Raw genomic sequence first — 13,522 nt, forward strand, 5'->3', positions numbered from 1 at the left:
GTTGTCAATATAAAGAGTCTGTGTAATGTGAGTTACGAGTTGCGAGTTGGAGGAAGGAGAGACTTGGCTGCGATGTGCGGTTGCAGTGGTCGCAATCACACTGTACCAAACACTGTATACTTCTGCAGTTGTGTTCTGAATGGGATAAACGCACTCCCGGAGGTCTTTCCCCAGCACCAACTGCCCCGGTCTCCCCTTTTCCCCTCATTCCTTCCCCCGCAAAGACCCCATGTTGATCCTGGACTTCCAGGCTGTTAGCGGTCAGTGGACTCAAGTGATGGGCCGACATGGCTCACACGAGAGAGCATGGATGCCTTCAGGTTTTCTGTTTCTTCACTTACCGACCACATTTCTTTGGAGGCTTTGAGCCGCTGGTTCTGCCTGTCATTGCGTCTTAGTTCCAATGAAAGTCAATACAACCCAACGACTGTTACTCCCGTGGTCGGTGATGTGATGAAGGATGGCTTCCTGCGACTTGCCTCTCCGAGTTAAGACGGCCGGCTAGTGTCGTCGTCTTTGCTCACAGACTGAGGCAATCGGTGATCTTCCCTCCAGAGTCCCTAGTTCGCCTCGAGATGCATCCAGCTCCCCCGCGCTAACCTACCGAATTCGACCCGTGTGCCGAACGACACACCTGCCCTAGTATCTTACCCAACATCACTTCCAGGAGTCCCAGCATCTCACGCGGCACTACCAGTACCGCTGCTGCGGGGCTACTCCGGGCCATCACCAAGGTGGTAGTGACGGTAATGTAGGGGTAGGGTTTGTGCTCACCTCACATTTACTCGACCACTTTTACTCTTCTTGGCCATGTCCCCTGTCTTGAAACGTCTCGCTATTCGCTCCCTACTCAACTCCATGAACTTGCTTGCGAATGTTGCTCGAAACCTTCTTTTTCACCTCTTGTCATGATCCTGAAGTCTGGTTGATCATGTCTTGTCATCCTTCGACGCCGACATCTACTACTATCCGCGCCTCTATCCCCTCCATGTCCGGTGTATGGTCAGTGAGACGCAGACTCGAGCTATAGGAAAATCATCCACGTTGTCACCCTTGGCCGAAGTCGCCCTCAACTCAGGCCCAAACATTACATCACCTCCTTCCATTGGCCTCTTCCCGACTTATACGAGACTTCATGCCCAGCGGTGCTCCGACGAAAATGCGACATCAGAGACGGCGATAACAAGACTCTGAGGCTTCCACTACCACCTTCACCATCCTCGTCATCATCCACCAAGTCCGTCATGAGCGTTCAGGCCTATGACGCCGGGGCCGTCACCACTTTTCCTAGATCTCATCCAGGAGCCATGTCTCTTCCTCGTTCCCAGGTTGGCATTGAGCGGTTGCCTGCCCGCCGACTCAGTAATGAGCCACGTGAATCCATGAACTGCAAGTCATGTCGGAAACGTAAGGTAACTACGCAACCTCCACACGTACTGAGCAGTTTGGGAACACAATCAAAGCTAACCGGGCCGCGTTTCACAGATCAAATGCAACCGCCTTCGACCTGCCTGTGAAGCCTGTCAAATCTTCCAATGTCCATGCATCTATGGTGCGTTGTCATACCCAAAAACCTGCCCCACCCGCGGCTCCTGAAGGTCATCAGACCTGAAAGGCCGAGCAAGAATTCTGACAGGTAATTTCATCATAGATGCCGTACCGAAGAAAAGGGGCCCAAAGACCGATGTCTTGGAGGCATTACTGAAGCGAGTGGATGGCTTGGAAGCAAAACTGAAGGAAAAGGGGGAGCCAGAAACGCCAATGGTCGAAGACACACTCAACATCGTAGCCGATTCTTCATCTTCCACAACGTCAACGAGCACCAGCACGAACCAGAGGGAACAGTTCTCAAAGGATGATCCGCTAGATACCCCCCGTCCGCACGATTCTAGAGAGTTTCAACAGCCTTTTACTCTGTGAGTATAGTGCAGGGCTTACAGCGAGTGTCAATGGCTACTAACAAACAGGACAAGGCCACAGAATGTCGAGCAGCAATCGATATCAATGCCAGAAGTCCAGCCTACTGCTTTGTTTGACACATACTTCACCCGCTTTCACGCAAAACCTTTTCACGTACTTGACGAATCAACATTTCGCCAACGTCTTCAACTACACCAAGTCCCCAGCTACTTGCTGCATGCTGTCTGTGCTGTAGCCGCAAGGTATACACCTCATCCAAAGGGGTACCAATCCGCGATCAAGCTCAGCGAAGACTACGCCGCTCGTTCCAGGTCAGAATTGGATACGGATGAACCGAGTGTTGATGCTTTGCAGGCATTGTTACTATTGGTAACAGCCTTTACCGCCGCAGGGAAGGGGAAAAAGGCATATATGCTTCTGAGTATGCTTCCAAATTGACCACGTATGCCCTTCCCAAAAGCTAACTTGTATCAGCAAACGCTGTAGGAATGGCCATGGCTCTAGAACTCCACCGTGAAATGGATGTCAATGCCCGAGTTACCCCAATCGAACGAGAAACGCGAAGACGCCTGTTTTGGAGTTGCTACCTACTTGACAGGTTCATGGTCTCCGGTTCAAAGAGGCCATCCCTGGTTACGGACAAAACTATTTTGTTGAGGCTCCCAAGTTGGTCCCCCAACCCAGCAGCATTGCCCGTTGAAGGGGACTTCTTCCAGAGTGGCTCAAATCTGCAATACTTCCATGGGAGTGGGAAGCGGTCGCAAGGAAGCAATGGATTGCTTATCGACGTTGCCCGAATCCTCGGTACTACGAACCAATATCTGGCGTCTGGAGGGGCCAAAGGCGATTCGCACTTTCCATGGCACTCGCTCTCCAACCTGTCAAAGATCCGGCAGGACCTCGATGTATGGGCATCTGGGACAGAAGATGCCTTTTCCAGCCTGCATTCCCTGTTCGGTCATACGGACTCAACCGTGCTTGTGTTGAGCAAGCTCATTTACCATCTTGTTCATTGTCTGATTTACCGACCTTTCCTTCCGATTGACCTATCCGAACTGGCTGGGTCAGGACAACATCAATCTTGGCAGATCGAAGCCACCAACATGTGTTTCCTACACGCCAACGCCATCGCGGAACTCGTGGAACTCGGAAAACAAATGGCGTCCATCGAATGGCCAGCATTTGTAGGCTACTGTATATGTACGGCTGGAACTGTACATGTACATGGCGCCCACTACAGCAGACATGGGATTACGGGAGAAATGAACGTATTCAGCTCCTCGCCCGAGTTTTTATCCCGAGAAATGCAACAACTGAGCGAGCTGCGGTACTCGTGGGCCAGTGTACAGCATCAGCGCGAAACACTACAGAGCATATACGATGCTCACTCGGAACTCGTGAAGAGCGTTGCTAACAACTCGATACGATACTCGCCAGTCTTTCACCTGGAAGATTTCTTTGATCGATATGCCAACATTGGTGGACCAGGAGGACAGTCGTTTAGTTTCGATGCAGCCAACTTGAGTCTGGCCGATGTAATAGTGGACTTCACGACCGATACATATCCTGGACACGATTTGTATGCGCCTCGACTCACTGGTCCTAGCAGTGGTAACGGCTCATCACTCAGCAGGCCGAACCTCAAAAGGAAGAACACTGCTCCATCAGGAAGGAAACGACCCGACATCAAGAGTCTATTATCCATCACCGGGAATGGGAACTTCGGTACCGGCCTCCCTACACCATCACATCCACACACCGCAACATTCCCCATGTCCTCGTTAGGCGGCCTTCAACCATCACCCGGGATACCTCAGACCTCATCATTAGCACAACAACATGACCTCCAACATGAACGAGCGCAATTCCACTCGATGCTAGGCTCCCTAACTGACACCAACATCGGGTCCTCAAACACCAACAACTTCTCCTCTCTCACCTCAAACCACAACAACAACACAAACAACCACCAACCACGCTCCCACTCCATAGCTCTAGGCCAAGGCCAAGGCATATCCTCCCTCTCCAACCTCGCCCCATCAGGCTTCAGTCCCCAACTAAATTTCACCAACCTCCAACAACGTCCATCTACTCCCGGCCCTAGCACCACCCATCATCACCATTTCGACCCCATGTTCGGCGACCTACCCACCAATGCCTTTTCCAGCCCAGCGCCTTGGAATCCAGACGACAACAACACTCCCGGACCTCATAACCGAAACCCAGTCGGTGGTGGTATCGGTGATACAAAGGGTGATGAAAATAACAAGCCAACGCCAAGTGATATCGGAAGCACAGGTACAGAGGAAAAGGATCCCTTTTTGAGTCTGCTGGAACAGTTGGCGGAGAATGAATCGTTAATGGGAGGAGGAGGGGGGTTGGGGAGTGAGTTGGATGGGCTGGATTTCTTTCTTGGAACGGTGGGGATGGGAGGGTTGGCGTCTGGGTCTGGCTCGGGGGGTGGGGTTAGTGCGGGAAGTGGAAGTGGAAGTGGAGGAGGTGGTGGTGGTGGTGGCGGTGGATGAAGGAAATTTCGACAAAGGAAAGGAAGGCTTGGAGAGGGAGTTGTACTTTGTTTTTGAAGCGAATGATACCATGTGCTTTCTGTTGGGAAGAAAATAGCGTGTTGGTGTATGTGATTATTGAGAAACGTTGCGGAAATTGGTGTTGGGTAGGAGTGATGACGCTGGCTTTTCTCTCAGAGGGTGCCAGGTGTGTATCCGCTACAATGCCATATATGTTTATTTCTCAACCCCTAGGAACGAAATCAAGCAATCGGTAGGCCTGGCATGAACCTTTCTACTTCCAATCTACGGATGCGGGACTGACCTTTGCCGCTCACAGGTTCGCCTGCGCACACGACCTCGGAATCAATCACTTCTCGATCACTGAAAGCACATCACCGGCATTTGGGACCAGCTGTAGATACTAATAACTACATTACTCTAAATTTTCTGCCACATGGTTGGATATTGATCCATCTAAACCCTGCGTTCCTTTCGGTTTACTCTTTTTTGAGTTTTTGTCCCTTTCTAGGCTGCTTCACAGCTGGCACGCCAGATTGCCATCCTCTCATATCGCCCGTATTATGACTCTCGAGAAGTAAAAAAGTAAAAAGAAACAAATCACATCTCGAAATACCCCCATCAATTATTGTATATTTCTCCTCCACCTCTTGTTAACGGTACGGCAGGCGGAGACTCCATAGTTGTGTTGAAAGCCGCGGGCAAGAGACTTGTTGACTGAAAGGGACGAAATCGGCAAAAAACCAAGGCTTGCCGTTAGGAAACCAAAAAGCTGAAGGAAGTTGGGGTGTCTCATGTTATTGTCCCTGTAAGGAAGGGAATTGCAATGAATGATGGTTATAGGAGCACTAGGAGCACTGTGATGGACTCTAGAGGACTTGGGAACTCTCAGATTGATGATTTCATTATCGGGGTCTGGAAGGGTGGCGATGGTGCGGTCATAGTTTGGAAACTTGAGGACAAGAAGAAATATCACAGCGGGAGAAACCCGAGATGGCGCGCTTCTTGCCCCGTACGATGAAGTGGGCTAGCGTCACAAAGTCGGCAACGAATAGTGTATAGAGCTTTGGCAGCATACTCTTGAGCTACCAAATCTCAATGTGGCTACGTCCGAGGATGGTACATGCCCGTAAAGCTACCAGAGCTGGATAGCACCTGACCAGAAGCGAATCTCGATCCAGCCAAGCCGCGGTTGACAGGCCTGGGATCGAGAGCCGGCGGCTGGGCCTCAACAATAGGAGGCTTCGACTGGACATGGACGGCCGGCGAGTCAGTACTACTGGTGCTTTCTGATGTCGAACTGCGAGCAAATCTGAACCCGGCTAAACTAAGGTTGACGGGGTAGCTGGCAAGAGTGACTTGTTCGGGTTGAGGAGGAGCCTGTACAAAGGAACTCTGTGGCACCGGACTAATCGCAAATCTAAAGCCAGCCAGGCCACGGTTGGCATGGCTGCTAGAGCTAACCAGCGACTCTACTTGAGAAGGCGGTACGCTGATAGAGCTCGCCTGCTGAATAGTCGCGTCGTCAACACGCTGTGTTGCACGAGGTGTCTGCTCCTGGGGAGTCAGTCCTCTAATGCTTGAAGTTTCGTTGACGGGAGTAGCGGGCTGGTGATCAGGCACTGGAGTAGGTCCATCGTTCTGCTGAGCAACTTCAAGGCGAGGAGTGACATGTTCAACATTCTGCCCTGAAGGCCTAGCAGAAAACATTTCAGCTAACTCGGCCGGAGTAGCCTGGACTTGGGCCAGCGGCTCAAGTTGTGCAAGCTCTCGAAGGGCGGTTCTAGACCAGAATTGAGGGCCTGTAAAGGCTCCTTCAGTCTCAAGGCGATCATCGGGTCTAGCCCACCGTGAGCCTCGGAGGCCACGAAGATTGTTGTTGGTTGACGAAGGCCTGATTGGCTCCGGGACGGCCAAAGAGATAAGCTCGGGTACACTGTGAATGTCTTCATCTACGTGCTCTTCATGGGATGGATTCCCAGTTGTCTCAAGGGAAACTACTGGTGTAAGCTCTTTGATCTGTGGCTCTTGGGCCTCTTCTTTCGCTTCTTGAACCATTGACTCGGAAATACTGGTGGGCGTAGACCTTACGGTGTTCGAAGCCTCTGTTGCCATCACCCAGGCATGGCTGGCTCGGGTCCTGGAGAAATCAAGAGGCGCGGAGGCAGCCGCTGGGAGAGGAGTGGGAGTAAAAGGCGTCGCGGCCGAAAGCGTAGCTTCCAAGCTCTGACAAGTCGAAGGAGGCTGGTTCCTCCTGGAACACTCGGGCATAAAGGCCAGCTCCCTTAGCCAGTGGGGAGGCTGCAAACGGTTACCATAGAGCGACACCAAAAATGGACGTTGGTACACTCGACGGCGTGTCTGGGTAGTCACTCTACGGGGAGGTGCCCGAGCAGTCTCCCGGGGAGTGGTTCTTGCGGTTGTAGTTGGAGGTGCCCTGGCATTCTCACTAGGGGTTGTGCTTGCAGTTGAAGGGGGAGGTCTGGGAGTTTCCGGGAGGTTTGTTGGAGGACCGGAGGCCGATTGGATGTCGTTGGTAGAATTATCGGCATCTACGGACTCAGAGTCGCCAAAAATCTCCCTCAGAAGCTCTCTTTTGGTCGTGTCATCGAGACCGCATTGATCAGCCATTGCATTCTCCGTCACGCAGGTCTCGAGTCCTTCAATCATCGTAGAAGCACCGCGATTTGTCTGATTTTTGGGCTGTTCACCCAATACTTTGATCAGGTTCTGCAACAGTTCGCGGTATCTGTCGACAAATTCCTGCTTGACAACCTCAATCCCATAGTTCTGTTCCGCCGCTTCAGCTTGTGCTTGCTGGAACTCAAGGTGATTGTCGACATTCTCAAGCTCGTAGTCGACCGGATCGAGGGTGGAGAGTAGTTCCGCAGCTTCGGACTGAGCATAGTCTGGCTGGACCGTCGATGTATCATCATCGTAAGTGTCGAAGTCAATAAGCGTACCGACTAGTACCTCTTGGTTGCCTGCTTGGGCTGTGTTGGGATTTGGTGTATATGGTTGGCTTACGACAATGTCCGAGTCTGATGTAGATGCATGTCCTGCTTGAGCTCCAGACACGGGGTTCTGAGGAGCAGGTGTAGGGGATGCCTCCACGGTGGCATGAGTTGCCTCTTGGGCGGTGTGCTCTAACACCTGCCTAGAGCTTTGGTTGACCTGTTCCAGATATTCTCCAGCCTGAAGACGCTTGAGTGTCTTGTGAAAGTCCTCCGCGTCCATATAGGACGTGAAATTGACTTTACGACTGTCTCTGGTCACACCATCTTGGGCCCTGAAAATAACTATCAGCTGCCGGGTGGAGTCAATGGAGTGGTAGTGATAGCTCGCAATAGGCCATTGGCCATCGAGGTCGCCATCGCGAGTCAATGTGAAGAATCCCAAATGTGGTCTTTCGGCCGCGGAGAGGTAGATTATGCCCCTGGGGGGCACAGACGAGCGGTCAGGTGCCCGGGGCGGAATGGGAAAGTTAACTTCACAGCTGAAGACAACATTGAACAGCTCTGGTGAAGAAAGAGGAGATTCGGTCACTGGAAGGGGAGCAAGATCCACATTCTGGAGCTGCTGTCTTGCCGAGTCTTGGACGGTAGGCGCCGACGATTGCCGGATGCTGCTCGCGGAGTTTTGACGTGAAGCTTTCGGGGCAACAGTTGAGCGATGTTGTGTTGGAGCCTGTTGTGTTTGACTCTGGACGACGGATAGCAAACGGGCCTGAATTGAAGAAGCCCGAGAAGTCTCGGTGCGAGGCGCAGTGGAAGTTGCACCAGATGCAACTCCATTTCGGGAAGACGGAAGCCCTTGCTTGGGAGGAACCAGTTGACGGGGCGCTGTAGAAGATGATGGACGGGGAGGTCTGCTTGGAGGAAGAGTCTGCACTGGTACTTGTGTTTTTGGCCTCGTGGTGGATGGTTGGTAGCCCGGAGGGAATTGCCTGACCGGCTGGGCTTCATGATAAAGAACTCCGAGAGCGGATGTCTTCATGCCTTTGCCAATGTTGATTTTTCGGTTTGGAGGTATCTCACGTCCGCGACCATGGTATTGTTTAGCAAGGCGACTTTCAAGCTCGGGGTTCAACACTCTTTGAGCACTGTCATGCTAGGGTTAGTGAAAGTTGCGACGCGGAACACACGGAGAATGGATACATACTGGTCTCTGATGCCATGAATGAGGCGGTTACCTAAGGCCGCGACTTCCTGCTGACGGGTGGCATAGAGTCTTCCGCCTCCAAGGGGATCAAGATCCTTGACAGCAAGAGCGTCGTCATCGTTGAACACGCCCTGACGTTGGGCCTCTGCCCAGAAATCCGACACGGCGGGAGCGGGTTGAGGCATCGTAAGACGGTCAGGTCTCCGGCCATCATGACGATCATGACGACCATGACGAGGAGGGCCGTCAGCATCCTCCAACGGCAGGTCCTCGACACGAGAAGTGCCGAGATCATCCATCATGGCCTTTTCTAGGATGGCTCTCCTCTGTCGCGCTGCTTCGTCCTCGACCGACTGGCCATTTTTGTCGCGATCCTGCATGTTGAAGACGTGACTACGGCCGCTTGGATTGGATGTCGCAGTGCTGGTTATCAGTCGTTAGCAACGCAGAAATGTAAGCGCTCCTGTGATGATTGATACGCACCAAGTCTTGTGCGTGATCTTTGGACGCGTCCGGCCTTGGAAGTGTGGAGGATTGTATGCTCTCGAGATGCTATCCGAGGGGAAGTATTTGATGGCAAGTTTGATAGATCCGCAGAGAATTTGCCAGTTTTTTGGTACTGGTTTTGTGGGATGAGGTCAAGGCGCAGGTGGAAGGAGAAAGAAGAAGCGTGGCCAGATGCTTCTGGCAACTTCAAGTCCATTCACGAGACTAAGAGGAACGAAACCTCAGGTGACGAGAGGGTAGAAAGGACGGGAAGGCAGTGGATTGAGCGGGTCCAGATACATCGTACCTTCCGCTTTTTGGATGTGTTTGCTCGAATAAATGGGAGATGATAAAGTACTCACTGCGCAAGAGCGAGGTACCTCTGACACCGCCTTGGCGGGTAGTACTTATCGTGGCAGGAGTTACGCAGCTGAAGGGAGATTTCCAGGTTCCCACCCAGCGGCAGCGGGAAGGCCACGATAGGTAGTTGGCGGGGCAATAGCATTCAGATCGGGACGGAGCAGAGGTGGAAGTTGATATTTGTTCGAGGAGAAATGGCGAACGCGCTGCACCGGGAGCGGGGTGCCAAAGGAAATTGTTCGTTTTTCTCAACTCCGTTCGGAGGGCAGGAATGATCAGGACTCCCCGTTAAAAGAAAGTCCAGGTCTTGTCAAGGTGCTGTCAAGCAGGTGCAATGAAAATGCTTATGGACAAGTGGAAGGCAAGGAGCATGAGGATTTCCTTGTCTTTATCTCACCTTCTCCGAGCTGTAGGGCGGTTTTTGTTCAAGTTGTGCGACAATTGCTCGGTGCCAGCGGCGGGGAATATCACAAAGCTAGATGCGTTCTATGGCAATGAGAAGCGTTTTTCATTATTCAGTCGCAATGAATCGTAGAAAGTGGCTCACCGCACGGTTTGCTCACCGGTCCTTGATTCCTGTTTGCCGTATTTGACAACATAGGATGAAAGTCGAAAAAATGAATGAGGTATCCAACAAGGCCAGAGCGACTGGAGACTATATATGCCAAAGAAGATTACATCACATATAAGGGACCTTAAACAGAGCACACTCCAAGCTATTGAGCTAATGCTCGTAATTGTCGGGCTGACATGACAATGTAACAAGAAAGTTAAGCTGTTCAGGTATTTTTGTGAGATTCGTTTCTACTCTGAGTGAAATATGTTCCAACCAGCCTCGAATGCCCACAAAGTATCTTGAAATGGCGATATATTCGTCATACACAATGTGATTGAGATGCAACTTTCCAGAACGATGGTACAAGTAGATCTTCATATTGAGCCGCGCTTTGAACTGGATGGAATAGCTGCTGTATGAGTTCACCGGAGCTTTTGACTAATACAGGTTCGAAAGACTGTATTGGACCAGCATAACACTCTCAAGCCTCTTACACAGATTTTTCGGATTCCTTCATTCCGTTGTTTTGTGAAGGTCAACCAACAAGCAACAAACATGAGAACAAGGACTAAAACTCGGATTATCAAAGTATAAAGAAGGACAGCCTAGTCCTAATGACAAACATGATCAACAAGGTTGGCAAGCTGCAGAGAAAAGGAACATACGGCAGTGTAGCATTACCAGTTTATGACCTGAGCATGCAATGAAGACATCATGGTATAAGAATGGAGACGGGTTACCGCCGTTACCCAAAAAGTCGATATACCCAAAAGATACACGACGGTGATGACAGACACTGTGATAGCCGTTCGGAAGAATACCATGAGAACGAGGTGGGCAAAACGGTATATCTGAGGAGCCGCACGTGTAATTGAACAAGTAAAAGCACTCAAACGACATTCTGGAGTCTTAATATATCTCAGCAAAATTATTATCACAAATGCCAAACAAAATCCCATAGAACAGTAAACGAGTGACGTTGTCGATGACTTACACACAAAGGAGGACTTGATGAATTCAGGGGTAAAGCCAGCGGCGTGCACATCAGGGTAAGGGTTAAACATGGAAAACATGCCCCCCACCAAGCCATGCAGCCATGCTCGAGCTAATTCCGGCTTCCCGTAACAGACCCCTGCCAGGAACGCAGGGATCTGCCAAACGCCAAGCCACGGCGGATTCGTAGCTCGCGGGGGACCAACGTCCACTTGTCCTCATCAAATGGAATTGGAATGTCCGAATGGCACGGCATGCAAGGGCAACCAACCTCAAGGTCCAGTGTCTTTCAGCCTGCACCCCGTTTCTAGAACTTCTTTTGTTTTCTTTGGTGTTGGTAGTGTAGTTTGAATCTTCATCATCTTCTTTGGCAGCGTAAAGCGGACTTCCGGTTGTGTCTTTCCACATCAACCGAACCTCGCGAACCGGATAACGAATTAGCTTGGGCGCATTCGCAATTTCCCCCCGAGGACGACAAGAGCTACCTACTGCGTAGCCTCTGTCCTTCCGGAATAACCCACCATCTCTCGACGACAATCGCCCGACGATAAAATACCAATGCGGTAGCTGAAACTCACGGACTTGCTGTGGATTGGGATCGAAAGAAACGCGCACCGGAAAGACACTCGTTGCTGTCACCAACCGACGGATTAGTGGCAGAGGAAGAAGGGGGAACGACGACACCGGGACGGATTGCTAAATCGCATCCAACCTCTCGACCACAACGAACCATACCTGGCGCACACCCGATCACGATACCTTTAAAAAATGAACGGCTACAACGACGAGAAGCGTCAACTAGACGACGACGCCTTTGGTGCCAAGGGGAGCATAGTCAGCGCTTTTGACGCTTTCCGTACGTCTTTCTCTTTATCCCATCTCTCCAGCACCCTCCCTACATCTTCCCATCCAAGCTAACATAAAGTCCTACTACTACACAGCCAAATCAAAACCCCAATACGTAACCCGCACCACCGCCGGCGGCAAATGGACCGTCTTCGTGACCCTAATCTCCTTCATCCTCTTCTGGTCCGAAGCCAGTCGGTGGTGGCGCGGCACAGAATCACACACCTTCGCCGTCGAAAAGGGCGTGTCGCACAGTCTCGACATCAACCTCGACATCGTCGTGAAAATGAAATGCCAAGACATCCACATCAACGTGCAAGACGCGGCGGGCGACCGGATCCTGGCCGCCTCGAAGCTGCACCGCGACCCGACGGTGTGGCAGCACTGGGTCGACAACAAGGGCATCCACAAGCTGGGAAGGGATGCGCAGGGGAAGGTGGTTACGGGGGAGGATTACTTGCAAGGTCATGATGAGGGGTTCGGGGAGGAACATGTGCATGATATTGTTGCGCTCGGGAGAAAGAGGGCCAAGTGGGCGCGGACGCCCAGGCTGTGGGGCGCGACGCCGGATAGTTGTAGGGTTTTTGGCAGCTTGGAGCTGAATAAGGTCCAGGGAGACTTTCATATTACGGCCAAGGGGCATGGGTATATGGAGTTTGGACAGCATTTGGATCATTCTGGTTTGTTTACCTTCTTCTCTTCCCCTTCCTCGCTCCCTTCTTTACGTACCAAACACTAACAAGACTTCCAGCATTCAACTTCTCCCACATAATCTCCGAGCTCTCCTACGGCCCCTTCCTCCCTTCGCTCGTCAACCCGCTCGACCAAACCGTCAACCTAGCCACCTCCAACTTCCACAAGTTCCAATACTTCATCTCGGTCGTGCCCACCGTCTACTCCGTCTCGGGCGGCCGGTCCATCGTCACGAACCAGTACGCCGTCACCGAGCAGTCACAGGAGGTCACGGAGCGCATCATCCCGGGCATCTTTGTCAAGTACGACATTGAGCCGATTTTGCTCAACATTGTGGAAGAAAGGGATAGCTTTTTGCTGTTCTTGATCAAGGTGGTCAATGTCATTAGCGGCGCGCTGGTGGCGGGCCATTGGGGGTATCGGATTAGTGATTGGTGTCAGGAGGTGTGGGGGAAGAGGAGGAGGAGGGCGGGAGGGCCGAGCGAGGGTATGCTTGGTGGGAAGGGGCAGGAGCGCGACGATTAGGTGGGTGAGATGTGATGGTAACTAGAGGCTGTAGAAGAATGGTTTCTTTTTTTGTGTTTTGTTCGATATCAGCAGCTGGGTGTGTAAAGAACCGTGGTCAGACGTTGAGATAGAGTAGAGTTCGGAAGATCTACAGTTTCAGGTTCTCACAGTGCTGGTAGTATTCACAACGTGTACAATCCATTGTTTCGTCTCGTGTCTATCCTATTAGTTCCTGCGGTTGTTAGTATAGCAGTGAGACGTCGAGATACAGTTCGGGAGATTTACAGGTTTTTCAAGGTTCTACGAACCTTAGCCAGAACCACTCAGTCCCAATTAGTATTGTCTATCCATCACTATCACCCTGCAAGAGCTCAAGTCAGAGACAGTGATAGCACATGGCATATCAAAAGAGTTTGAGCATCTAAAAAAAACTGATAAAACTGTGCTATGAGTAACGGATCTCGTTTACGTTCTA

General features: G+C 51.5%; 3 protein-coding genes across 3 annotated transcripts; 2 read left to right on the forward strand and 1 right to left on the reverse strand.

The window, feature by feature from the left end:
- Positions 1-419: 419 nt before the first annotated feature.
- On the forward strand, positions 420-4,445 carry SMAC4_05591 (uncharacterized protein; the record flags this gene model as incomplete). The annotated part of the gene is made up of 5 exons (XM_003349260.2): positions 420-1,412; positions 1,486-1,552; positions 1,652-1,916; positions 1,974-2,341; positions 2,395-4,445. The coding sequence occupies exons 1-5, from the start codon at positions 1,245-1,247 to the stop codon at positions 4,443-4,445; spliced, it is 2,919 nt and encodes a 972-aa protein (XP_003349308.2). The 5' UTR covers positions 420-1,244.
- A 322-nt stretch (positions 4,446-4,767) lies between these two features.
- Positions 4,768-8,986, reverse strand: SMAC4_05592 (uncharacterized protein; the record flags this gene model as incomplete). The annotated part of the gene is made up of 2 exons (XM_066090318.1): positions 4,768-8,547; positions 8,607-8,986. The coding sequence occupies 2 exons, from the start codon at positions 8,984-8,986 to the stop codon at positions 5,550-5,552; spliced, it is 3,378 nt and encodes a 1,125-aa protein (XP_065946000.1). The 3' UTR covers positions 4,768-5,549.
- Positions 8,987-10,926: 1,940 nt separating this feature from the next.
- On the forward strand, positions 10,927-13,444 carry SMAC4_05593 (uncharacterized protein). The gene is made up of 3 exons (XM_003349262.2): positions 10,927-11,857; positions 11,943-12,527; positions 12,599-13,444. Exons 1-3 carry the CDS (start codon positions 11,770-11,772, stop codon positions 13,063-13,065), a joined length of 1,140 nt encoding a protein of 379 aa, XP_003349310.1. The 5' UTR covers positions 10,927-11,769; the 3' UTR covers positions 13,066-13,444.
- Positions 13,445-13,522: the final 78 nt, after the last annotated feature.

Source organism: Sordaria macrospora, chromosome 2 (assembly GCF_033870435.1).
Source record: "Sordaria macrospora chromosome 2, complete sequence".
NCBI classification, from domain to species: domain Eukaryota; kingdom Fungi; phylum Ascomycota; class Sordariomycetes; order Sordariales; family Sordariaceae; genus Sordaria; species Sordaria macrospora.